The 26,524-nt window shown below is 43.6% G+C and overlaps 1 protein-coding gene across 1 annotated transcript in view; it reads right to left on the bottom strand.

The window, feature by feature from the left end:
- Positions 1-344: 344 nt before the first annotated feature.
- mylk4b (myosin light chain kinase family, member 4b) overlaps positions 345-26,524 on the bottom strand; it is a 121,509-nt gene continuing 95,329 nt past the window's right edge. Inside the window, exons 7-15 of the mRNA XM_061975610.1 lie at positions 20,027-20,132; positions 18,596-18,689; positions 17,625-17,734; positions 17,399-17,540; positions 10,826-10,896; positions 10,619-10,747; positions 10,250-10,481; positions 709-757; positions 345-621 (exon numbers count right to left, since the gene is read on the bottom strand). Of these exons, the coding sequence (XP_061831594.1) occupies positions 713-757; positions 10,250-10,481; positions 10,619-10,747; positions 10,826-10,896; positions 17,399-17,540; positions 17,625-17,734; positions 18,596-18,689; positions 20,027-20,132 (929 nt within the window). The 3' untranslated portion in view covers positions 345-621; positions 709-712. The remainder of the gene's footprint in view (positions 622-708; positions 758-10,249; positions 10,482-10,618; positions 10,748-10,825; positions 10,897-17,398; positions 17,541-17,624; positions 17,735-18,595; positions 18,690-20,026; positions 20,133-26,524) is intronic.

The following is a 26,524-nucleotide window of genomic DNA, read 5'->3' as shown; positions in this document are numbered from 1 at the left end:
TGCTTAAGCATGTCACAATTAACACAAATTGTAGCTGGGACAGCTTCAGTTTGAAGAACCATATTCTGCAGTGGTCTCCAAACGTTTGGAGCCCACGGACTGGCTCACATTCCCACAGACCTCTGGCAGACCTTGGTTGCTTTCTTGTCTCCCGTTAACCTTAGTATTCGTGTGTGAAGTTTTTTCAGCATTCCCACTGAGAAAGTTTGTTAATTCTTTTTCATACTTGCACCTGCTAGTAGTGATTAAAAACGTCCAACATTGACCTTAAGTGACGTCAAAGTAAAACACAAATATATAAATGTTTATATATATTTTTTCTTTGACGGTACTAAACAGTTGGAGACTTTTTCGGACAATATTTACATTGTTTGTATTACAACTAAGAATATAAAACGACAACATTTCTTTTGTTCTGTGTTCGTAAAAACCCTGCTACAAATCAGAGATAAGAGCAAAAACCCTGCTACAAATCAGAGATAAGAGCAGCTATTTCAAGTCTATGTGGGGATGCTAGGCAGTGAGTACAGTTGATATCTAGTAGCCATACAGGTAGAGCAGCATTGGTCCAGTGTTGGGCATCAGGGCCCTACATTGTCAATAGCCATGCTGACAATGTTTCTGAAAGGGAAAAGACACATTGGTGGGTAATGAACAAATAAACAGAAATAGTCAGTTTCTGTGGCTAAAACCATTAAAATATCTCACCTGTCTAGCACTCTACAGAGGGTGCATGTCTGGCCTGACACTTGTTTTTCTAAATTGAGAAAAGGTTACATGATTGAAAGCACTGGAAAAAAGAGTATACGTGAATAGTAGTAATGTTAGTAACACAACTGAGTTCTAAATGTTTTTCCTAAAATTAAACTATAATTTATCAGTCTAATATGCAATAAACTTCTTTCATGGGTCCTCTGCAGTAAGTTGAGTCACTGTTCTGCATGAGTGGATGAAGACCGGGCTGGTCCAAAGTCACAGGAACAAAAAGCAAAAAATATACTAATATGGCGAAGGAATTTAACTAAAAGACGCACCAGCATCATTAAAATAAAAAGTCTTGACCAGTTTATATACTGTGCACCCGGGAAGTATTCACAGCTGTCGTGCATTTGGCGTGCAGTTTGCCAATCTCTTATCTCTGACATCACTGATTGATGTCCCCCAGATCCCTACAAATCCATTTCCACCTCCGAGCACTATACACATGTCACTGGAATTGGATCTCAAATGGAGTGTCTTTTGACATTTACATATAATTTGAGCACCACACCTTTGAATTAGCAGCCCTTCCATTTTCTGTTTAACTGTTCATAGACCAGTTCTCAAGCTCTTTGATCATGGGATTCTCTGAACTTTTATCACTCATTCATACCGCCTACAGCAGAATTTTAACAATTGGTGATTTTAATTTACATGTTGATGACTCCTCGGATTCAATATCCAGAGAGTTTTTAAACTGTTTAAATTGTTTGTATTTTAAGCAGCCGACTCCAAATACAGGACACACCCTGGACCTGTAATAAGTCATGTCCTGTCCTCTGTTGTTGACCTGGATGTGTACTCTTATTTTAAATATAACCAGTCCCATCCAGCAGTGCCCCCCGAAGACTTTGACTCATGTTTGATTACTTAATTTATTATTACAAAACAGGAGAGCTATTTGGGGTAGCAGTCGTACGCGGCTGCTGTCTACCCAACTGGCCAAGCACAGAAACACACTGTGACAGTAATAGATGCCAAAATGATCGCTGAGATAATTAATAGACATCATCACTCATATTAATGTGAATATGAAGCACTAAATGCATTGGCCAAAAAGTAAATTTTCGGTCCTTGCCTCAAACGTTTTAAAATCAAATATTGGCAAAAAGCGTACAACTTCCTCTGTGCGTCGCCAAAATATCCACGGCCTGTAGAAATGTGCATACGTGAAGCATAAAGTTGGCATGAGGCAACATTTCACATACATTTTACTCTTGATGCATCTCATCTTTGCCGGAAAACAGCACACACCAGATTTTTGTGCGTACGCAAGCTTAATACATGAGGCTCTCTGATTGGTTTTCATCTTTAATAATTACAGACCTGTGTCCTACTTACTGTCACAGGGTGTAGGTGGCAAAACCCAAGATGCAGAGATGGCGGCAGGCGTTGAGCAGGAAAACATGATTTAATTTAACACTAAAACAAGAACAAACAAAAGGGTGCAAACAAAAGGGTACAAACAAAAGGCACGCACCAGGCGGAGAACAATCTTGGCTAGGAACAAAAACTAGCACAAAGGCTAACTGTGGACAAGAAACAAAAACACTTACTGTGACACGAAGGAACTTTGACATGAGCAGAGTGAACAGAAGTAGACACAGCTACAACGACAAGTATTAACGACATGTAGTAGCGACGATAATCCAGCCCTGACTGGAGGACAACGCAGATCTAAATAGCAGCTGGCTGATTGACACCAAGTGTGGCCCGGTGCCAATCAGCCACAGCTGAGGGGAAAAAACACTCAGGGATACAAGCAGGAAATAAAGACAAAATGAGAGCGCTAACAGGAAATAAAGACAGACACAGAGGAAAAACTAAAACATGACCAAACTGTCAGGGACAAGCCTGACAGTAGCCCCCCTTCCGATCACGGATACCAGACATTCTAGCAACTCCCCACCCCCCAAAAAATACAATCCAAAGTCACGGGAGGGTGGAGGGCGGACAAGGCCGTGGGCCGCCAGACCAGGTGTCCCCGTAACCAGCGGGAAAGAGTCAGATGGCGACAGCGAGTTGAACGCCGCCGCAATTGATGAGGCGGTCGCCCGTGAAACGACCAGATCCGTGGCCGACAAGAGTATGGTGGCGCCCTCTGCTGGTCCACCGGAGAGGATGGTGGGGACCCCTGCTGGTCCACCGGAGAGGATGGTGGCGACCCTTGCTGGTCCACCGGAGAGGATGGTGGCGACCCCTGCTGGTCCCCCGGAGAGGATGGTGGTGACCCCTACTGATCCACCAGAGAGGATGGTGGCGGCCCCTGCTACTGGCCCACCGGAGAGGATGGTGGCGCCCCCTGCTGCTGGCCCACCCGAGTGCATGGTGGCGCCCCCTGCTGCTGGTCCACCGGAGTGCATGGTGGCACCCTCTGCTGCTGGCCCACCGGAGTGCATGGTGGCGCCCTCTGCTGCTGGCCCACTGGAGTGCATGGTGGCGTCCTCTGCTGCTGGCCCACCGGAGTGTATGGTGGTGCCCTCTGCTGCTGGCCCACCGGAGTGCATGGTGGCGTCTGCTGGCCCACCGAAGTGGATGGCGCCGTCTGTTGCAGACCCACTGGGGCGAGAAGTAGCCACCCATAGCCCCTCCCCCCTTCAAGGAACGGATCCCAGACGTCCCCCGAGAAGCCAACACAGGACAGAGATGGGTGGGAGGGATTACAAAACGAGGCAAAGCATTTTCTCGATTCGGCCATCAATTTTATAGCATTGTCAAGCCTCTCCGCCATAGAAATCTCCGCGAGGTTCGTGTGGTGCTGGATTATTCTGTCACAGGGTGTAGGTGGCGAATTATTATTATTTTTATTTTATTTTAATGATGATAAAAAACGTTTGCAAGATGCGGCTGTTATGATCCGTGGCCCGGATCATGTTTAGTTATTTTCTGTTAATTTTGGACTCCCTCAGTTCCTGTTTTTGTGCACCCTTGAGTTTGTTTTTAGTTACCATGGTTGCTTATTATTTCCACCAGTCTCTGATTGGTGTTCGGGACGCTCACCTGTTTCCCGAGCACTAATCAGAGGCATTATTTATGCGTGCCTTTGCCGATTAGTCGGCCTGGCTTCTTTGTTTGCTACATGCACCTGTTACATGAGTATTGCTTGTCTCTAGTCCAGTGGTTTTTAACCTGGGTTCGACCGAACCCCAGAGGTTCGGTGAGTTGGCCTCAGGGCTCCACCGCGGAGGTCAAGACACACCCGACTCATCGTGTAAATAAAAACTTCTCCCTATCCGCAAATTATGGATACCCCCAGTCTTTGCGAGCAATCTTTTTCGAGGGTGCTGGACATAAAAAGGAAGAAAACTTTGCTGTGAAAATGACATGAGAGTGGCACTTGCCAAGGTGAAGCCACGCATATCTAAACTGGTCTCTCAAAGGCAACAGCAGAAGTCACACTGATTTGCAGGTGTATAATTTGTTGTGAGTTCATGCCTTTGAACAAGGTCATGTTCATGCACGGTTCATTTTCTGCACCAGTAAAAAAAACATATAAATTTGTCTTGGATTCGAAAGAAAAAAATACATTTTATTTTTCACTAAAGAAGGGTTTGGTGAATGCGCATATGAAACTGGTGGGGTTTGGTACCTCCAACAAGGTTAAGAACCACTGCTCTAGTCTATGCTAAGTGGTAGCCTTAGCTTCGAGTGCGATCAGCACGTTGTCCCTTCGGCTTGTTTTCTGTTTTTGTACTTCTTTGATTTTCGAGAATAAATCATGTTTCTACCTGCACGTCCTGTCCGGAATGGTCCGTTTGCATCACGGGGGGAGCGAATCCTGCAGTAAGCTGCGACCCTCCCGCCGTAACAGAAAGAAGCCAGCATACAGTTTCCCCGCAACGGACATCGAGGATGTGGGCGAAAAACGTACGTAGGTGGTATTGAAGGCGATGGAGGCGGAGACTCTCCGCCATTCCCTCATGGAACGCCAGGACCTGATGTGGGGTCCTAATGGCACGTTGATCCCTATCAACTCCGTTTGGCCTGAGGACATCGCCGCTACGCCGCAGTACCAGACGCGCCGGCGAAGACGGAAGCCGCAAAGGAAGGTTTCTCCTCGCCGTCAGAACGCGTCACTCCCGCAATCTCCTCCTCCGGTACGCAGCACGCCACAAGCTGCCCAGTCTTCCCCTCTGAGGTTTGGTAATCCAATTCATTATTTTGCCAAACACTTTACTGACTGGGCTATGAGCCAGATGGACTCCGGTAACAATAATGTCACTCCACCCACTTCTGATGACGTCGCAGACCAGGATTTTCTTTTTCTGCCTTCTGTTTCCCTCTGTCAACCACCCCCTAAGACTGAAGCCCCGCCCACGTCACAGACCTTTCCCTTTTGTCCTCCCACACAATCTCAGGTGGTGGGTGGAAAGAAACATTTTGGACAATCTAAAGGGGAGGACTCTACCCCCCTCCTGACCTCTCCCCACCCACCCCTAAAAACGGTTCCAGACCGCAAGAAGCACGTCTGGTGTCCGCTTCTTGAGGGGGGCTAGTGCCGGGAGCTGTGTTAGTGAGGTGGCACAGCTGCGCCCAGCCAGTCAGCAACCTCCGGCCCGTCCACCACCACCAGTCCTTTGGTGTGCCAAACCGCTACCACCAGCTAGACCACCTCCGTCATTGTCACGGCTAACCTCAGCCCAGGTGGGCCTGAAGACGCCATCCTCTCCGCCACCTGAACCTGCTGCTCCAAGGCTAGCACCAGTCGCTGCGCCAAGGCTAGCACCAGTCGCTGCTCCAAGGCTAGCACCTGTCACTGCTCCAAGGCTAGCACTTGTCGCTGCTCCAAGGCTAGCACCTGTCGCTGCACCTCGGTAGCACCTGTAGCTGTACCTGCTCCTCGGCTAGCATCAGTCGCTACACCTGCTCCTCGGCTAGCACCAGTCGCTACACCTGCACCTCGGCAAGCACCAGTCGCTGCACCTTGGCAAGCACCAGTCGCTGCACCTCGGCAAGCATGAGTTCCTGTTCCTGCACCTCGACAAGCACCAGTTCCTGTTCCTGCACCTCGGCGAGTATCAGTTCCTGTACCTGCGCCGAGGCAAGATTCAGTTCCTGTACCTGCCCCAAGGCGAGCTCCAGTTCCTTTACCTGCGCCGAAGCGAGCTCCAGTCCCTGTACCTGCGCCGAAGCGAGCTCCAGTTCCTATACCTGCGCCGAAGCGAGCTCCAGTTCCTGTACCTGCGCCGAAGCGAGCTCCAGTCCCTGTACCTGTGCCGAAGCAAGCTCCAGTCCCTGTACCTATGCCGAGGCAAGCTCCAGTCCCTGTACCTGCTCCACGGCTGCTTCCTTCCTGGTCTCCGGCGGGCCTTTCCACGGCGCCGCCACCTTCCTCATCGCCAGCGTCATCGTCTCCGTGACCAGGCCCTAAAATCCGGTGCGCCTTTTGTATGAAAACAGACCTGACTAGACCCGCTCATCGGCAGTGCGCCTTATAATCTGGTGGGCCATATGGTCCGGAAAATACGGTAATATGTTATAGAAACTCATACCATGCAAAGTGACACATGTCAAGCCTCTATTTAATACAACTTTGATGATCATAGCTTACAGTTTTTTGTTTTTTTAAAACACCACATTTTCTGAGATTTTCAATTTAAAGTTTTAATAAGCTTTAAGCAATAGACATCAACATTATATCAAAAAAGGTTCAAAATATCTCATGTTGCATGCCATTAGCCCATGCCATTGCATTAGTTTCACCTTTTAAAATCCAAACAAACCTTTGCACAGTATTTTTCACGGTATATTTTTTTAGGTAGATGACAAACATTCTTAAAAGTAAAACATTTTTTTAACGAAATGTTTCATTCTTGTGTAATTTCCACATGTTTTATTTTGTTAAATTCTACAGAATTAAAAAATATATAGATTTTTAAGTTTTTTCTATTCTATGTGCCTCACTTTTGGCCTTGTAAGGTCATGTTAGGTCTAAACTAAACGGAATTGATGCTAATTCATCATATTGTTGTCTTTTTTTTACCAAATAAAAATCGATAAGAGAACCGATAAAGTACCGAATCGTTAAGTAGAATTGAAAATGAAATTCTAACCGGAAAAATCTTATCAATTCCCATCCCTACCGACAGCAGATATTCAATTACAATTGAGAGCTTGATAATATGTATTTGAGTTACATTCTTTGTATACTGTATGCCGCTGAGGACTCATTTTTTCTTTGCATCCTTTCCAAAAACGTATCTATCTATTCGTCTCCGTTAATTCTGTAGATGTGTTGATTAGATTGAGCACTGCTGCCACCGAGCTAGTGTATTGTTCTAACATGAATACTTGACTGTACAGTGTGTGACAAATATTATGGAAATCTTTCTGACCCTCCACAGGGTCCTAACAAGCTATTTGAGAACCACTGGTTAAACAAGAGAAACCAACCACTTAACATTTGCAAATCAGAAAATAATTTTTATGCCCTTTGTCACCGATTCTGTTCATAACTTTTATGGACAGAATTTCTAGGCGCAGTCAGGGCGTTGAGGGGATCCGGTTTGGTGGCTACAAGATTAGGTCTCTGCTTTTTGCAGATGATGTGGTCCTGATGGCTTCATCTGGCCAGGATCTTCAGTTCTCACTGGATCGGCTCGCAGCCGAGTGTGAAGCGATTGGGATGAGAATCAGCACCTCCAAGTCAGAGTCCATGGTTCTCGCCCGGAAAAGGTTGAAGTTCCATCTCCAGGTTGGGGAGGAGACCCTGCCCCAAGTGGAGGAGTTCAAGTACCTCGGAGCCTTGTACACGAGTGAGGGAAGAGTGGATCGTGAGGAGCTCAAAGTAAAGCCGCTGCTCCTCCACATTGAGAGGAGCCAGATGAGATGGTTCGAGCATCTGGTCAGGATGCCACCCGAATGCCTCCCTTGGGAGATGTTTAGGGCTTTTTGCAGATGATGTGGTCCTGATGGCTTCATCTGGCCGGGATCTTCAGTTCTCACTGGATCGGCTCGCAGCCGAGTGTGAAGCGATTGGGATGAGAATCAGCACCTCCAAGTCAGAGTCCATGGTTCTCGCCCGGAAAAGGTTGGAGTTCCATCTCCAGGTTGGGGAGGAGACCCTGCCCCAAGTGGAGGAGTTCAAGTACCTCGGAGCCTTGTACACGAGTGAGGGAAGAGTGGATCGTGAGGAGCTCAAAGTAAAGCCGCTGCTCCTCCAGATTGAGAGGAGCCAGATGAGATGGTTCGAGCATCTGGTCAGGATGCCACCCGAATGCCTCCCTTGGGAGATGTTTAGGGCACGTCCGACCGGTAGGAGGCCACGGGGAAGACCCAGGACACGTTGGGAAGACTATGTCTCCCAGCTGAACTGGGAATGCCTCGGGATCCCCTGGGAAGAGCTGGACGAAGTGGCTGGGGAGAGGGAAGTCTGGGCTTCCCTGCTTAGGCTGCTGCCCCCACGACCCGACCTCGGATAAGCGGAAGAAGATGGATGGATGGATGGATAATTTCTATAATTCATTTTTATTTGCGAACACGTACGTCTGACACTAGCCAGGTTGAAACAAACTATGATCTTTAACATTAACTGCATAAGGTAAGTAAAAACACATACCGTATTTGCCAGACCATAGGCCGCACCGGATTATAAGGCGCACTGCAGATGAATGTTCTATTTTTGATCTGTTTTCATATATAAGGCGCACCGAATTATAGGGTGCATTAAAGGAGTCATATTATTTTTATTTTTTCTAAATTGAAAACACTTCTTGTGGTCTACATAACATGTAATGGTGGTTCTTTGGTCAAAATGTTGCATAGATGATGTTTTACAGATCATCTTCAAGCCGTTTTCTGACAGTCGCTTCAGGATATGCCGTTTTGTGGGCGGTCTTATTTACGTGGCTCACCTTTCGGCAGTGTCTTCTCCGCGTCATCTTTGTTGTAGCGGTGTAGCGTGCAAGGACGGGGGTGGAAGAAGTGTCAAAAGATGGAGTTAGCTGTTTTAATAACATTCAGACTTTATTTAAATCAATAACGGAGCAACATCTCCTCATCCGCCGGAAATGTGTCCCGTGAAAAACCGTCAACTCTCTAATAACTAAAGTTCCTTGGGTGAAAAATTTAAACTCACTACACCGGTATGTTTTAGCACTTTCATGGCAGATATAAGTAAGAACTTTAGACTACTTTATATTACAAATGGCAACAGCGGATGAAGAATGGCCCATAACAAGAAGATAGAGAAAAAGAAGAAGCTTATTGACTACGCTGTCAGCACGGACTACACAGGCGGACACGCACAATTTTTCAGGACAAATGCAGATCCCAAATACAGATCAGCAGGTACAAGAAGGTAATCAACTTTCCTTTTGCATAGTATTGCGAAACAAAACGCCAGATAATATGTCTTACCTTATACACACTCGTATGTTGAAGCACAGTACAAATATCAAGCGGTGCGGCTTCATATCTTACCAAAGTCGTACTGAAACATTTTGATACATTTTTGAGCGCCTTGTGTAATGTTCTATATTTTCAATGGAACATATAAAATGTTGGTAATGTTTACTTGAGTCATATTGCAGTCTACACGTATCTCTTATGTTTGACTGCCATCTGCTAGTCACACTTATCGTTTCACCATGTACCAAATAAAATAGCTTTAAAGTCGTTAAGCAAAACCAGAATTATTCCAAACATTAGGAGCACCGGGTTATAAGGCGTACTGTCGATTTTTGAGAAAAACAAAGTATTTTAAGTGCGCCTTACAGTCCGGAAAATATGGTACTAACTACTAACTATACAGTGGGTGAATAATGACCAATAACTAACAATACATACGTCATAAAACACAACTATATATTGTGAAGTACAACTAACAGCACAACAAGGGAGGGGAATCTTTTTTGGTGAGCTCAACATCATTCACACAGCCAAGATATCATAAGAGTGTCTTCAGGACACCTCTGTGAATGTCCTTGAGTGGTCCAGCCAGAGCACAGACCTGAGTCCCATTGAACATATATGTGGAGAGGCAACACTGCCCAATGATAGAGTAGTTGTGCCAAACCTATGGCTTTGTATTCAAAAAGGCTGTGCATGCTCCCAAAGTTGGATCAACAAAGTATCAACAAAGGCTCTAAACATGTATGTCCATTTGATTTATTATTTCTTTAATTTTAAATGCATTTTCAAGAATTAAAATATAACTTTTGTATGTTGTCACGTGTTGTGTGTTGAAATTTGAGGTAATATGTAAATATTTGATTTTGTAATTAGGCTGTCACACAACAAATTGTGGGATAAGTAAAACACTGTGAACACTTTCCAGATGCACTGTATATTGACCTGCTAAGCAAAGAGCTATTCTGGAATGGAAAAAAATGTGCATTCCTGAAAAGTCATCATCAACATATTTTCTTGTTTCAAATAGCATTACACACTGCTACTACTATCTCGTGTTAAATGTGTCAGCAAAAACTTTGATGGTGTTAGATGCTGTAATGCTACTGCCATCTTAAATGCTCGACTAACCAACGGTTACCTTCAAATGCAACTTGTAGTGCAAACTCTGATCTGACAGCCATGGGTGTCTGAGAGACTCTGCAGCACCCATCCTCCAGCTTTTGCTTTTTACCAGCAAACGAGTGATGAAGTCTTTAGCCTCATCAGAAACATCAGTAAACTCCTCTTCCTCGAAGTTCCACTGACAAGCCAGAATGTTGTTTAGAGTCTCGTTGTCATCATCACCCAAAAAAGGAGACAAGCCACTAAGTCTAAAATGAGAGAACATACAAAAGAAAGTCACAATCACGGAGGCTGAATAACAAGAAGGGCATACATTACTTTGTTCCCCCACCCAGGACATCCAGTTTTAAATCAGGAGTAGCAAAACAGTTCACTTAAAACTTACAGCATATAAGTGATGACACCAAGGCTCCACATGTCTGTTGGGAATGAAACAAACTCATAGTTGATGACTTCAGGTGCCAGAAATTCAGGTGTTCCAAAGTTGACCTTCAGCTTCTCTCTTGGTCTGTACCTGTTAAAGACACTTTGTCATACATTGACTAAATGCACTTATGATATTAAAAGATAAATGACAATATGAAACGATTACCTCCTGGCAAGACCAAAATCAATTATTTTTATCTTGTTTGTAGCCCTGCTGACACATAGGATGTTCTCAGGCTAAATATAAACAACAAAAAAATAAGATAAGATACATATGTCACATGTTCAAAATAATGGACAATATGGACAACAGTGATTTTTTATTTTTTCTGGCATTGGCGTGTGGTAAAGATTCTTCATTGAAAGCTGTAAAAACTATTTGTATTACAAAACCCAAAACCAGTGAAGTTGGCACGTTGTGTAAATCATGAATAAAAATGATTTGCAAATCCTTTTCAACTTATATTCAATTGAATATACTGCAGAGACAAGATACTTAATGTTCGAACTGAAAAACATATTTATTTTTTTTGCAAATAATCATTAACTTTGAATTTAATGGCAGCAACACGTTGCAAAAACGTTGGCACAGAGGCATTGTTACCACTGTGTTACATAGCCTTTCCTTTTAACAACACTCAGTAAACGTTTGGGAACTGAGGAGACCAATTTTTGAAGCTTTTTAGGTGGAATTCTTTCCCATTCTTGCTTGATGTACAGCTTGAGTTGTTCAACAGTCCAGGGTCTCCGTTGTGGTATTTTAGGCTTCATAATGTTACGGTTCATACACCTGCCGCGGAGCGCACCTCGGGAAACGCCCACCGGCGTCCCTCTCCAGATGCGTGGCCGCAGTCACTCTGCAATCAACACACCTGACGCTGATGAGAATTCTGCCTTCATAAACCAGCGCGTCCTGCGTTCCAGTGCCAGAACGTAGCTACTTGTACTTGTACAGTAAGCCTCTCATGTCTCTCGCTTCTTTGCCCATGTGCTTCCTCACTCTTTGTGTTTCCCCTGTGTCGAGTTCACTGTGTCTTGTCTTGTGTCATCATCCAGCAACCCGAGCTGTGTTTCGAGCTGTGTGTCTCGTCTCCCTGGATCCCTTCTGGAGTCTCTGCTGCCTTCCTGGATCTCGACCTCACGCCTGCCTTTGGACCACGACGCCTCGCTCCAGCTCCTGACCTCCTGCCTGTCCCTGGACCTCCGAGCCTGCCTTGCCCGTTCTGGACTTCCGTACCTTTAACACCACCTGGTAACACTCCTTATATATCTACTACACATAGTCACACCTTATACATTTGGTTTAAACACACTTTATATATATTTGCATATTTCAATATAGACGCTGCCAGCTAACGACATCCCTGCCTCCGTGCCATCTCCTTCTCCCATTGTACCGTTACAGTACGTTCTGGCCATGACAGAACCAGACGGCAGTAACAAAACGAGACTGACGCTCTCTTCCCGAGCCCCAATGTCGCAGGTACTCCAGCAGCACCAAGAGTGTTTTTGTTCACTGGAGAACAAGCTCGAGGCACCTCCGCAGCCGCCACCCCCTGGCATTTCCCCCCACTTCCGCGAACCGAAGATTGATAGCCCCAGGCCTTTTGAAGGGGATTTTGGACTTTGTCGTGGCTTCTTGGTCCAATGCGACATGGTGTTCCAACACCAGCCCTCTCGCAGCACGTCTGACGGGGACAAGATAGCTTTAATTTTTTCTCTCTTGACTGGAAGAGCGCCACAATGGGACACAGCGGCGGTCGACCACAACCACGGTCTGGGCACGGACTAGTCCTTTTTTTTCTCAGAGTTTCGGGCCAGCTTTGATCACCCTGTGAACGGGAGGGACACCGCCTCGCGCCTCCACTCCATCCAGCAGGGCCCACGTTCGGTCGCGGACTACACCTTGCAGTTCTGCATCCATGCAGCAGACAGTGGATGGGACAAAAAGGCCCTCTTGAGCGCATACCGCTGTGGACTCAGCGAGGAAGTCAAAGGAGGCTTTTTACGAGACCGGCCAGCCTCCTACCAGGACCTCATCAAGCTGGCCTTACTTATGGACGAGAGGCTCATTGAACGAGCGGCAGAGCGGAGACAGATAGCCCGCGAGAGAGAGAGACCTCAAGTTTGGGAGACACGGACTAACGTATATCCCTCATCTTCTCCCAAGTGTCGGCCCGCAAATTCTCCTCGGCACCTGCAAGACTGGAGAAACTCATGCAGCTATTCAGGACACGCCTTGGAGCGGAGGAGAGGGAGAGGAGATTTCTGCAGCACCTCTGCCTCTATTGCGTTTTGGCGGGGTATGTTATCAAGGCATGTCCAACATGGCCAAAAGACCAGGCTCACTAGTCAGGGGGATACTAGTGAGCCTCACCTTTGTTCCCCAGGCCCACAACGACCCCGGCATTCTCTTCCCGGCAACCCTGTCCTGGAGCTCGAAGAGTCTGACGGTGGGGGCATACCTGGATTCGGGAGCTGACGAAAGCTTCATTGACAAGGAGTTTGCTCGCCAGGCGGGTATTGGCCTTCTTCCCCTGGACATCTATTTGCCGGCTCAGGCCTTGGATGGACACCCCCTTGGACTGATCACCCACCGCACAGAACCCGTGTCCCTAACCCTCTCGGGGAATCACACGGAGATCCTCAGTTTCTGGATTCTCGACGCCCCTATCACTCCCATAGTTCTCGGCTGCTCTTGGCTGCGCCAGCAAGATCCCCAGATTTCCTGGACCTCAGGGAAGATCTTGGCCTGGAGCACGGCTTGCCATGCCAACTGCCTAAAGGCAGCAGTACCTTTTTCGGGTAGACCAAAGCCCTTGTCAACCCCCACGGATCTTGCTGGAATTCCCCCAGTTTATCATGATCTCGCCGCTGTGTTCAGCAAGGAACGTACACTCTCCCTTACCCCGCACAGGCCCCATGATTGTGCCATTGAGCTTGTGCCCAACGCTGTCCTCCCCTCGAAGCTATTCAACCGCTCCCTACCCGAAAAAACTGGCCATCATCACTCCAAGTCCACAGTAGCTGCGGGATTTTTCTTTGTGAGCAAGAAGGATAGGTCATTGCGACCTTGTATTGACTACCGGCAACTAAACTTCATCACGGTAAAGAACAAGTATCCTCTACCCCTCCTGAGCTCTTCCTTCGAGCCCCTCGCACCGGCCACTATTTTTTACCAAACTCGACCTCCGTAATGCCTACCATCTTGTCCGAATTAATGGAAGACAGCGTTCAACACACACCAGGGTCACTTTGAGTATAAGGTCATGCCATTTGGACTTACTAACGCCCCGGCTGTCTTCTAGGCGTTAGTCAACGACGTCCTGCAGGACCTGTTCGACAAATTTGTGGTAGTATACCTTCATGACATCCTTGTATTTTCTCGTAACCTGCAGAAACACCAACAGCACATCCTCCTGGTTCTACAACGCCTACTTGAGAACCGACTGTTCGTGAAGGTGGAGAAATGCGAATTTCACTCCACATCTGTCAGCTTTCTCGGCTACATCATCGAGAAGGGACACATCCGAGCTGACCCCAAGAAGGTGGAGGCAGTTGTGGAGTGGCCCCAACCCACCACTCGTACGGAACTCAGGCGATTCCTTGGGTTCGCAGGATTCTACCGCTGGTTTATCAAAGACTTCAGTAAGGTCGCCGCACCACTCCATGCTCTAACCTCCACGCTCTTGTCCTTTCAGTGGACCAAGGAGGCCAGCAATGCCTTTCATAGACTCAAGGAGAGCTTTAGCTCCGCTCCAGTGCTGGTCCACCCCGAGCCAGATAGCCCTTTCACGGTGGAGGTGGATGCCTCAGACTCCGGAATTGGGGCAGTACTGTCCCAGCATTCCAGGCGGGATAACGTATTACACCCATGTGCTTTTTTTTCCAGACGCCTTACCTCTGCCAAACGGAATTACGATGTGGGGAACAGAGAGCTGCTGGCCGTCCACGATGCGCTGGTGGAGTGGAGGCACTGGCCGGAGAGGGCCAAACACTACTTTCTGGTCCTGACTGATCACCGTAACCTCATCTACATTCGCACAGCCAAAAGACTCAAAGACCACCAAAAGCGCTTGCCGCAGTTTTTTTGCCAAGTTGACTACACTCTCTTATTCAGACCTGGCTCTTGTAACGTCAAGGTAGATGCCTTCTTCTGACAGTTCTCAGAAGAACCCACCAGAAGACCTACGGCAGAGACCATCCTTTCCCCTGCCCGTGTCGTAGGGATGGTAACGTGGGAGATTGAATGCTTGGTCAAGACGGCCCTGCCCTCCGACCCTGGTCTCGACGGCGGACCACCGAACAAGCTGTTTTTGCCTCGCCAACTTTGATCCAAAGTACTGAACTGGACTCACTCCAACATCCTCACCTGTCATCCCGAAATCCATAGGACACTCTCTTTCATTCAATGTCGTTTCTGGTGGCCGTCCATGGAGGCTGATACCCGCAAGTTTGTCGCCGCATGCGCCACCTGCGCCCACAACAAGGCTGCCTGCCCACAGTCCTCCGGCAGGCCTCTTATGTCCTCTCCCTATTCCCGGTCGACCGTGGTCCCACATCGCCTTGGACTTCATTACCGGATTTCCCACCTCACAAGGTAACACTACTATTCTAACTCTCATCGACAGGTTCACCAAAGCAGCCCACTTCATGCCCCTTCCTAAGCTTCTCTCCGCTGCCGAGACTGCTGACCTGCTCGTCCAGCATGTGGTCAGGATCCATGGGATCCCTGTGGACACAGTGTCTGACCATGGTTCCCAATTCATTTTCCGGGTTTGCAAGGGGATCGGGGTCACGGTCAGTCTGTCCTCTGGCTATCACCCCCAAAGCAATGGGCAAGCTGAGAGGTCCAACCAGGGTGTGGAGACCATGCTGCTCTGTATGGCTTCCCGCCAGCCCACATCCTGGAGCAAATACATACCCCGGGTGGAGTACGCGTTCAACTCCATGACCAGTGTGGCAACAGTTATGTCCCCATTCGAGTGCTCCCTGGGTTTTCAACCCCCTATGTTTCCTCAGCAGGCAATCGAAGCGGCAGTGGTTTCAACCTGAGCCCACCTTAGGCGCTGCCGCAGCGTCAAGACATCTGCCCGTGTGGCGTTGTGTTAAAGGCATCAGAAAGGATGCATCCAGTGTTGGGACTAACGCGTTATTTCCGGGGTAACTAGTAGTCTAAAGCGTTATTTTTTATATTCAGTAACTCAGTTACCATTACTACATGATACGACAAAGCTAGTAAAGAGAGACACACTTCACCTCCACTTTCACCTAAGGATTTTAACGGAGGGACTGCTAGCCAGGACAACATTGATAGAGCCATTGCAACGTATGTGCTAGAAGACATGAAGGCTATTTCTACAGTGGAGTCCCCGGCTTTCAGGCAGCTAATTAGCTTGATATCGGACATCAAACAGCAAATGGCACGGAAAACATGTTCACGTACCTGGACACAGTGGACAGTGAGGACATAAAAATGGAAAGCAAGCTAAAGAAAACCCTCCAAACTCTGCCTCTGCTCATCATTCATCACTGAAGGTACACACACTCTTGTCAATTTTCTCATATTCTCTTTCATTCTAGACTTCTAGAGTGTTTGATTATCACATCACTCTAAATGTATAGACTATAAAGTTCACAAACATAAAGAGGGATCCTAGTGGGCCAGGCCAATCTTTCCTTATCTATAAACTAAAACTGGGGACATGTGTAGTGTTCTGGGCTTCAGACATGATTTTATTTCAGAATTCCTTGAGAGAAAAAAACGCCTGGTTAGGCTTTGTGTATGTAGTGTGTGCCTTCCTTGGTTTACAGCTACGTTGTTATTATGCTGTTTGTTACTTATGTATGTTATGTTGCAGCTATTTAAAATAGTTTTGCCAATTTGTTCTGGTCTGAAACAAATTGGCCCTTTGAAACATATCTTTGTCTTTGTGTGTTGTATGTAGACCACATTGCTTAGCAGAGTTCAGTGATGCAAATGCATGTCAAGTTGATCAACAGATTGTATTATTCTCCAGTGCAATAACAGTACTGAAATGAAGGCTAAAAGGGAATTAAAGGGGGCTTTAAATTTTTTTTTTTTAATAAAAATAAAAATTAAATAGAAGTAACTAAATAGTTACTTTTCACAGTAACACATTACTTTTTGGTGTAAGTAACTGAGTTAGTAACTGAGTTACTTTTGAAATAAAGTAACTAGTAACTGTAACTAGTTTTCAGTAACTAACACAACACTGGATGCGTCGCAACGCCAACCGGCGGTGCATCCCTGCACCAGCCTATCAGCCTGGGCAGCAAGTGATGTTGCGGGCGAGCTTTTTTTGAAACATGTTGCAGGCATCCAATTCCAAATCAGCTAATATTTGCAAAAACTAACAAAGTTTACCAGTTCGAACGTTAAGTATCTTGTCTTTGCAGTGTATTCAATTGAATATAGGTTGAAAAGGATTTGCAAATCATTGCATTCTGTTTTTATTTATGATTTACACAATGTGCCAACTTCACTGGTTTTGGGTTTTGTACTTTGACAACCATATTTTCATCATAACTCAACGAGGTACGGTAAATGGACCAGTCTACTCATACATAACTCTGTTCCCCAGATTATACAGCAAGTTGCATAAGGACATCTTCAGCAGCTCTTTTTCAAGGTTGATGTAATGAATGAATGTCCCAATATGTTTATTTACATAATATATAAATCCAGGAAAAACAAGGAATTATTTTAGATCTTTACCTTAAGGTCGAGGTGGAGTATGTACATCTTGTGCATGTACTGCAGTCCCTCACAGATCTGGCGTATGAACAGCACTGTGTCAAATTCAGTCAGGTTACAGTTCTCATCAATGATGCGGTCAAACAACTCTCCCCCTTCAACACTAAAATGCAGAGAGCAAGCATATTTACAGTTAATTTCACTGCATGCTGCACCATACACAACACTCCGATATATTTGCACTTACTACTCCATGACCAGGATGATGTCATGGCGGGACTCAAAGGCTGCATACAGTTGGATGAGGTTGGAGTGGTTTAGCTGGTTCATTACCTGGATTTCATTCCTCACCAAATCCTTAAGGGCCCGAAACAAATGTAAGGAGACTCATATGGACAACCAGCATAGAAAATATAAATAAAAAGTAGTTTTGAAGACATCTAATATTCTTTTGAACGGTAATCAAAAGCGAGAGGTAAAGTGACCACCCTTTATAACACAGGTGTCCAACTCAACACCACCCAGCGAAAACATGGAAATAATGTGCGTCAAAAGGGCATTTAATTTTTTTGGAATAAATGTACCGGTATTTAAATTCAGACAGAAAACAATATGATGCATGCAAATGTAGTTCTTAGCTCAATATTATTTGATACAACAAGCAATTCTAAGCTTTTTTTTCGTCATTGAAGGCCTCTTCAAGAACAAATTCTACACAAGTAGAACTAAGATATCTTCTCGTCACTTTGACTTCTGATTCCAAAGCAAGTTTTCCATCATTTTGTTGGTACACAATAATAATAATCAAATGAAAGGACATCAGTCCCTTAAGGATTATGTGGGCTTTTTGTGAATGCTGCGGTCTAAAATGTCTGATTTCGCTGCAGCATTTTGTAAAAGTTGCTGCAAAATCACTGATACAGGGAGACATTTGATTGGTTTGACAGTTGCGTTACGTTTGAGTGCTGCTGGGACAATTTTGTTTGGCCAATATGTGAGGGGGAATTGGGCAAAGTCTCAAGGCTGTGCATAGTTAGCGGGAATTGGTTGATTTGCGTGATTGCCTCGATCTTAACATTGCAAAATCGTGGAGGCACTGACTGATGTCATGAAGCGGCCCTCTATGTAGCCCACGATGAAAATTAGTCTGACTTTACCATTTTAATCCCTTGGTTTGTATTGTGTTATTAAGTCACCGTCGAATGGTTCTTACTGCACCTTTTCTTTCTGGCTCTTTGCACGGATGATCTTGGCTGCCAATGTCAGGCCAGATGAGTTCTCAACACACTTGTGGACCTGTCCAAAACGTCCTCTGGTGAAAGAGAGGATAACACAACCTATTTTAGACCACAAAGGAATGATCATGACATCTTCATCCATATTCCAAGCCAGTGAGGAGGTTACCATATTTTTCGGATTATAAGGCGCAACTTAAAATCCTTTAGTTTTCTCAAAAATTGACAGTACACTTTATAACCCGGTGCACCTAATGTACGGCATAATTCTGGTTGTGCTTACTGACCTCGAAGCAATTTTATTTGGTACAGGTGTAATGATAAGTGTGACCAGAGATACGTGAAGACTGCAATATGACGCTAGTAAACAACACCAAAACTTTAAATGTTCCATTGAGAATCTGGAACATTGCACACGGCGCTCAAAAATCTGTCAAAGTGTTTTTAGTATGACTTCGGTAAGTTTTGAAGCCGCACCACTTGATGGATTGTCAGCGCATTAAACATACATACAAGTATTATTATGGTGTATGTATAAGGACCGCAAAATGGCACCTATGAGCAGACATATTACCTGCCGTTTTTTTCCGCAATATTATGCAAAAGAAAAACTTTTCTTACCTTCTGGTACCTGCTGATGTGTATTTGGGATCTGCATAAGTCCTGAAAATGTGCGTGCGTACGCCATTGTAGTCCGTGACGACATCATTGTCATAAACTTCTTCTTTTTCTCTACCTTCTTATGTGACATTCATCTTCCGCTGTTGCCATTTCTAATATAAAGTACCGTAAAGTTCTTACTTATATCTGTCAGTAGACTAGCTATCAAAGCACTAAAAACTGTAGTGGGTTTACATAATTCACCCACGGAACTTTAGTTATTAGAGGGTTCCAGTGGAACGTTTTTTCACGGGACACATTTCCGGCGTTGATGTTGCATTATTGAGCCACATTGAGAAGATGCTGCTCGGTTATTGATTTAAGTCAAGTCTGAATGTGATTTAAACAGTTAGCTCCATCTTTTGACACTTCTTCCACCGCCGTCCTTGCACGCTACACCGCTACAACAAAGATGACGGAAAAAAGACGCTGTCGAAGGTGAGCCACGTAAATTGGACCGCCCACAAAACGGTGCATCCTGAAGCGAAAGTCAGAAAGTGACTTGAAGATAGTCTGTGAAACATAATCTATGCAACATTTTCACCAAATAACCACCATCACATGTTATGTAGACCACAAGATAGTGTTTTCAATTTTAAAAAAAATCATAATATTACCCCTTTAATGGAGCCTTATAATGCTGTATGAAAACAAACCTGAATAGACCCGCTCATCGGCAGTGCCCCTTTTAATCCGGTGCGCCCTATGGTCCGAAAAATACGGTATGTAAAATAGTTTTTTAATGCTCACTCACCCTCCTAGGACTTCTTCTTTGTTGATGGAATAGTAGGTGGCTATTTGATGAGGTTTGGGAGTCACTATGCGATGGTCAAATGGTGCTGTTGGTGGAGGACTTGAGTCTATGGTAACAGCGAACGCAGAGAAAATTAGATAAAGACCTATCGAAACATGACAATGATGCTCTTGCATGGTATTAAAGTATGTCACCATAAAACTGGTTAACAGTAATGCAAAATTAAATATAATCTGTGACAAATAATCCAGGTCTTCATTCGGTACCAGTTTATGGAACATTCATGGAACTAGTAGGTTTCACGAATGAGGTATGAGTTTTGCCTATAACATGTTTATATTATGTTAAACTTGATGTGATCGGACTGTAGACTACGGAGGATCATTTTAAATCTGTCAGGCCAAATGGTAAGAAACCTGATTGGGTAGTGATAGTTTTGATGACAGTAGAACACAAATTACAAATCAATCCATCAATTTTCAAGTTATGGACAATCCAATAATTATGTGCATTAAATAAATAAAACAATGACGGCATTTTACAGAATGGGCTTTGGTTATTTAAGTCTCACTTTCAGAATACACACGGTTTTGCATATATTACGCATATAAGAGTAAGAGTATGCATTCATATTGGAATTACAAAGGGGATTGTGTGTGTTGAAAATGGAAATTGTTTTTACAATGAATAAATACTACATGGGTGGTCAATGATTTACAAATACTTTGTCAAAAATATACAGTTGCACTTGACAGTACTTAATACACATTTATTTTCAAAATGTACTAATTTTCAAAATACTGCAAAAAATGTTTTAAGGTTAGATCTGTTGAGCTGTTTACCATTTTTCTTATTTTGGTTAATCGTACCCTGCGAAAGTTGATTATCATTGAAAATTAATATAATATACCCTGAGGGTTGAATAATTGTGAGTAAGTGTTGACTAATGTAAAAGCCCCAGAAAAGTATAGGGCGCCGGATGCAAAAATTCAGATATAATTCTCACTTTAACACACATTTAGCAAATGTTCATCACATCCATCCATCCATCCATCTTCTTCCTCTTATCCGAGGTCGGGTCACGGGGGCAGCAGCCTAAGCAGGGAAGCCCAGACTTCCCTCTCCTTAGCCACTTCGTCCAGCTCTTCCCGGGGGATCGCGAGGCGTTCCCAGGCCAGCCGAGAGACATAGTCTTCCCAAAGTGTCCTGGGTCTTCCCCGTGGCCTCCTACCGGTCGGACGTGCCCTAAACACCTCCCTAGGGAGGCGTTTGGGTCGCATCCTGACCAGATGCCCGAACCACCTCATCTGGCTTCTCTCGATGTGGAGGAGCAGCGGCTTTACTTTGAGCTACCCCCAGATGGCAGAGCTTCTCACCCTATTTCTAAGGGAGAGCCCCGCCACAAGTTTCAATTAAATGTTGACTGTAAATGTTAGCTCTAAATGTTAAATCTAAATGTAAATGTTAAATCTAAATGTAAATGTTAAATCTAAATGTTGAATATAAAATCTATATGTCAAATCTAAACTTAAATGTAAATCTGAATATAAATGTATCTAAATCTTAAATATAAATGTTAAAACTAAATATAAAACTTAAATATAAATATAAATATTAAATGTAAATGTAAGTGTTTCATCTTAATCTAAATATTGAATCTATATCTAAATTTAAAATGTTAATCTTAATCTAGCCAAATGTAAAAATTAATATTTATAGAAAAGCCAATTTGCCACCAATCTGAGGCCTCTCAGCCGCACCCACATCTCTGTCTTGGTGCGTGACACTCCTAAATCTTTCTTACTGCAGAAGAATGAAACATGACAGACGATTATTGAAAAATGATTGCCAAAAAGTTGCATAATGTTAAAAATGTTAGCGCCAAAAATGTGAGTGTGCATGTTGTGTTTTTCCAGACCAGAAATTCCACTTGTCGGTACCATGTGAGGAAACCAATCCTAGTTATGATTTTGGAATTGGTGTATGTATATTGACCATATTTTGACGTAATAACCATTGTAGACTGGCAATCTATTGGTATTTTTCATCTCTTAAATGTACCCACCCTTTGTATAATGCAAGTGAAAATGCAAAGTCGGAAACATTCACTAATGATGCAATTGCTGTTTCCACATGGGGATAAAATGACATATAGACCAGAAATACATGTCTGAATTGCTTTTTTCTAGCATCCCAATAATTCCTGAAGGTAAAATGTGTTTTATGGTGGAAAGGGGCAACGGAGAGCTGTTTACAGTGTCGTTTCAGCCAGCTGCAAAAACGTTATGTCGTTCCCTTGCATCTTCAGTACTTGGCTCATGCCATCAATAACAGTTGCTGCTGGCGCTGCATTAATTTCAGCGGGAGAAATACTCTTTTCCAGCTCTCTGGCAAGGGTTGCTTTGCTCATCTTTCGCAGAGATGCATCGCCATTAGCAATTGACCATGGCAAGAGCCGCAGAGGGTATGCCAAGACATCTCTCATGTGCAGATCTAGACTTTGAGCAACAAGGTTCATGAGCCAACAGGTTCCAGTCAGCCATGAGAACAATTTATTTGGCCTACAATTTGCTGGTTGTTTTTTTCAGGATGTTGATGAATGTTTTCAAGTTCAAGTTTCTTATCTTGGTATGAAACTGCAGTAGGTGGATTTGATATTCCAGCAACAAGCTGACCAACTGTGTTTGATCAAGTCTCAGTGGGATCCACCAAGGATTGGATGTCAGCCACATTCCTCTGGATCTTAGGTAGCTGCAGATCTCTATGACTGCTTCATCCGCTTCCTTGTAACTGCGCAGAAAACAATTCTGAATGTCTGGCGCTATTATTGAATTATATTACATTCATGAAGTGGTGACTTGTCCAGGGTGTGCCCTGCCTTCCGCCCGAATGCAGATGGAATAGGCTCCCGATTGGGACAATCAGTAGAAAATGGATGGGTGGATGAAAATGTAACATACTGTATGCCGAAGCCGAACCTCTGATCAGATGATGACTTCAATTCACACTCACTATGATCTTGTTTCTACCATTTAGCTCACAATTAAGACATATTTTTGGGAACAGATTTAAAGCGATTAGCTGATAGATCGTTTTGTTTTCAACTATGTCATTATGCAACACAGTATGCACACTCAAACATTTGGAGCTAACAGTTTGTCGCTGAGAAGCCTCAAATTAGGGTTGTACGGTATACCGGTACTAATACAGTACCGCGGTACTAATTAATTAAAAACGGTACTATATATATATATTTTTTTTTACGCTCATGACGGCCCGGCGTTGTCACGTCGTGACATTGCTGGTTTTACGAGCAGAGGAGCATGTTCGGCAACGCACACGCGCGGAGTACTTACAAGCAGACACCGTGTGTAGACAGAAAAGGTACAATGGACGCATTTTGGCTTAAAAATTAACGATAAAGGTCAAGTTAAAACAGAAAGAGGTGCTTTAAAACATGGCTAGCTAGCTACTGGCTAACGTCTAGCTGCAGTCGGCAGTGTTTTCGCTATGCCCGAAATCACTAATCTTTGCCTCCATGGTGACAAATAAAGTAAGTTTCTTATAAGTATCACCTCTGCAGGATGAGGAATGCTAACAACAGCGCTCCTGAATGTAAACAAATGCCATGAGTGGATCTCCACCCGACATCCACTGTATTGAGCGTACAAGAGCGTATCTGGTCGTATCAATAATTACATCAATAATTTTTATCGTCACAAAATCTTTTTTCCTATCTTAAAATGTGAATTATGTTTATAAACTCAGGAAACGCGTCCCTGGACACATGAAGACTTTGAATATGACCAATGTATGATCCAGTAATGACTCGGTATTGGATCAATACTCAAATTTGTGGTATCATCCAAAACTAATGTAAAGCATCCAAACAACAGAAAAATAAGTGTTTATTTCATTTGAACAGAAGTGTAGATGGAACATATTAAAAACAGAAAATAACGTGATATTAACAATAAATGAATAAGTAGATCAATAACCAATTTTCTACCGCTTGTCCCTCATAATTTTGACAAAATAATAGAATGAGAAATAAAACAATATGTTACTGCATACAGTATATCAGCAGCCAAATTAGGACCCTTTGTTTGCGTATTTAATGCTGAAAGACAAGGTGTTTAGTATGTTTACTACAAACCCCGTTTCCATATGAGTTGGGAAATTGTGTTAGATGTAAATATAAACGGAATACAATGATTTGCAAATAATTTTCAACCTATATGCAGTTGAATATGCTACAAAGTCAACATATTTGATGTTCAAACTGATAAACTTTTTTTTTTTGCAAATAATCATTAACTTTAGAATTTGATGCCAGCAACACGTGACAAAGAAGTTGGGAAAGGTGGCAATAAACACTGATAAAGTTGAGGAATGCTCATCAAACACTTATTTGGAACATCCCACAGGTGAACAGGCAAATTGGGAACAGGTGGGTGCCAAGATTGGGTATAAAAAGTAGATTCCATGAATTGCTCAGTCATTCACAAACAAGGATGGGATGAGGGTCACCACTTTTTCAACAAATGCGTGAGCAAATTGTTGAACAGTTTAAAAAAAAACTTTCTCAAACAGCTATTGCAAGGAATTTAGGGATTTCACCATCTACGGTCCGTAATATCATCAAAGGGTTCAGAAAATCTGGAGAAATCACTGCACGTAAGCAGCTAAGCCCGTGACCTTCGATCCCTCAGGCTGTACTGCATCAGCAAGCGACATCAGTGTGTAAAGGATATCACCACATGGGCTCAGGAACACTTCAGAAACCCACTGTCCGTAACTACAGTTGGTCGCTACATCTGTAAGTGCAAGTTAAAACTCTCCTATGCAAGGCGAAAACCGTTTATCAACAACACCCAGAAACGCCGTCTGCTTCGCTGGGCCTGAGCTCATCTAAGATAGAAAGATACAAAGTGGAAAAGTGTTCTGTGGTCTGACGAGTCCACATTTCAAATTGTTTTTGGAAACTGTGGACGTCGTGTCCTCCAGACCAAAGAGGAAAAGAACCATCCGGATTGTTATAGGCGCAAAGTTGAAAAGCCAGCATCTGTGATGGTATGGGGGTGTATTAGTGCCCAAGACATAGGTAACTTACACATCTGTGAAGGCGCCATTAATGCTGAAAGGTACATACAGGTTTTGGAGCAACATATGTTGCCATCCAAGCAATGTTACTAATGGACGCCCATGCTTATTTCAGCAAGACAATACCAAGCCACGTGTTACTTCAATGTGGCTTCATAGTAAACGAGTGCGGGTACTAGACTGGCTTGCCTGTAGTCCAGACCTGTCTCCCATTAAAAATATGTGGCGCATTATGAAGCCTAAAATACCACAACGGAGACCCCTGTACTGTTGAACAACTTAAGCTGTACATCAAGCAAGAATGGGAAATAATTCCACCTGAGAAGCTTAAAAAATGTGTCTCCTCAGTTCCCAAATGTTTACTGAGTGTTGTTAAAAGGAAAAGCCATGTAACACAGTGGTGAACATGCCCTTTCCCAATTACTTTGGCACGTGTTGCAGCCATGAAATTCTAAGTTAAATGTTATTTGCAAAATAAAAATAAAGTTTATGAGTTTGAACATCAATATCTTGTCTTTGTAGTGCATTCAATTGAATATGGGTTGAAAAGGATTTGCAAATCATTTTATTCCGTTTATATTTATATCTAACACAATTTCTCAACTCATATGGAAACGGGGTTTGTATTTTAGTTGAGACCAACATTGTTGCAATAAGAAAGGAATGTTTAATGTACAGTGTGATTTTTTTGTTAAAACAGAGCCAATAATGCCATTTTTTGTGGTCCCCATTATTCAGAAAAGTATTAAAAAGTATTGAAATTAATTTTGGTACCGATACTGGTACCAAAATATTGGTATCTGGACAACCCTACTTTGGATTGGTGGAAAATTGGCATTTCTATAAATATACATTTTTACACTTAGCGAGATATTTAGTGCTCACATTTAGATTTAGATGTTAAATTTATATTTATATTTAACATTTAGGTTTAGATTTACCATTGAGATCTAGATTTTACATCTAGATTTAGATTTCACATTTATATTTAGATTTAAGACTTAGGTTTAACATTTAGGTTTATCTTTAACATTTAGATTTAGATTTAAAACAATTTTTTTGATTCAACATTGGACCCAGAGACTCCCCGCAGCTGGATATTGATTGGTTGGTTGGTTTACATTTATTTCGAACGTGAATGCAAATATAAGTGATAATCATATAGTTTACACATCTACATTTCTCTTCACAACATGTTCGAAAAGGAGTAGGAAGAAGCCAAGTTTATTTAATCCTACCCCTTTTCCAATTAATTGCAATTTAGTAGCACATATTCAATTCCTGTCCTCATTTTGTAACACAATTTACATCAATGGATACAACAGATCTCTTTATAATAGTTAAGTCAGTTATGGTTCACATATGAGATTAATAATATCTCATTTTCATTTCATG

This window comes from Nerophis lumbriciformis, linkage group LG14 (genome assembly GCF_033978685.3).
Source record: "Nerophis lumbriciformis linkage group LG14, RoL_Nlum_v2.1, whole genome shotgun sequence".
Taxonomy (NCBI): domain Eukaryota; kingdom Metazoa; phylum Chordata; class Actinopteri; order Syngnathiformes; family Syngnathidae; genus Nerophis; species Nerophis lumbriciformis.
Note: the sequence above shows the minus strand (reverse complement) of the source record. Positions and strands in the feature narration are given on the sequence as shown.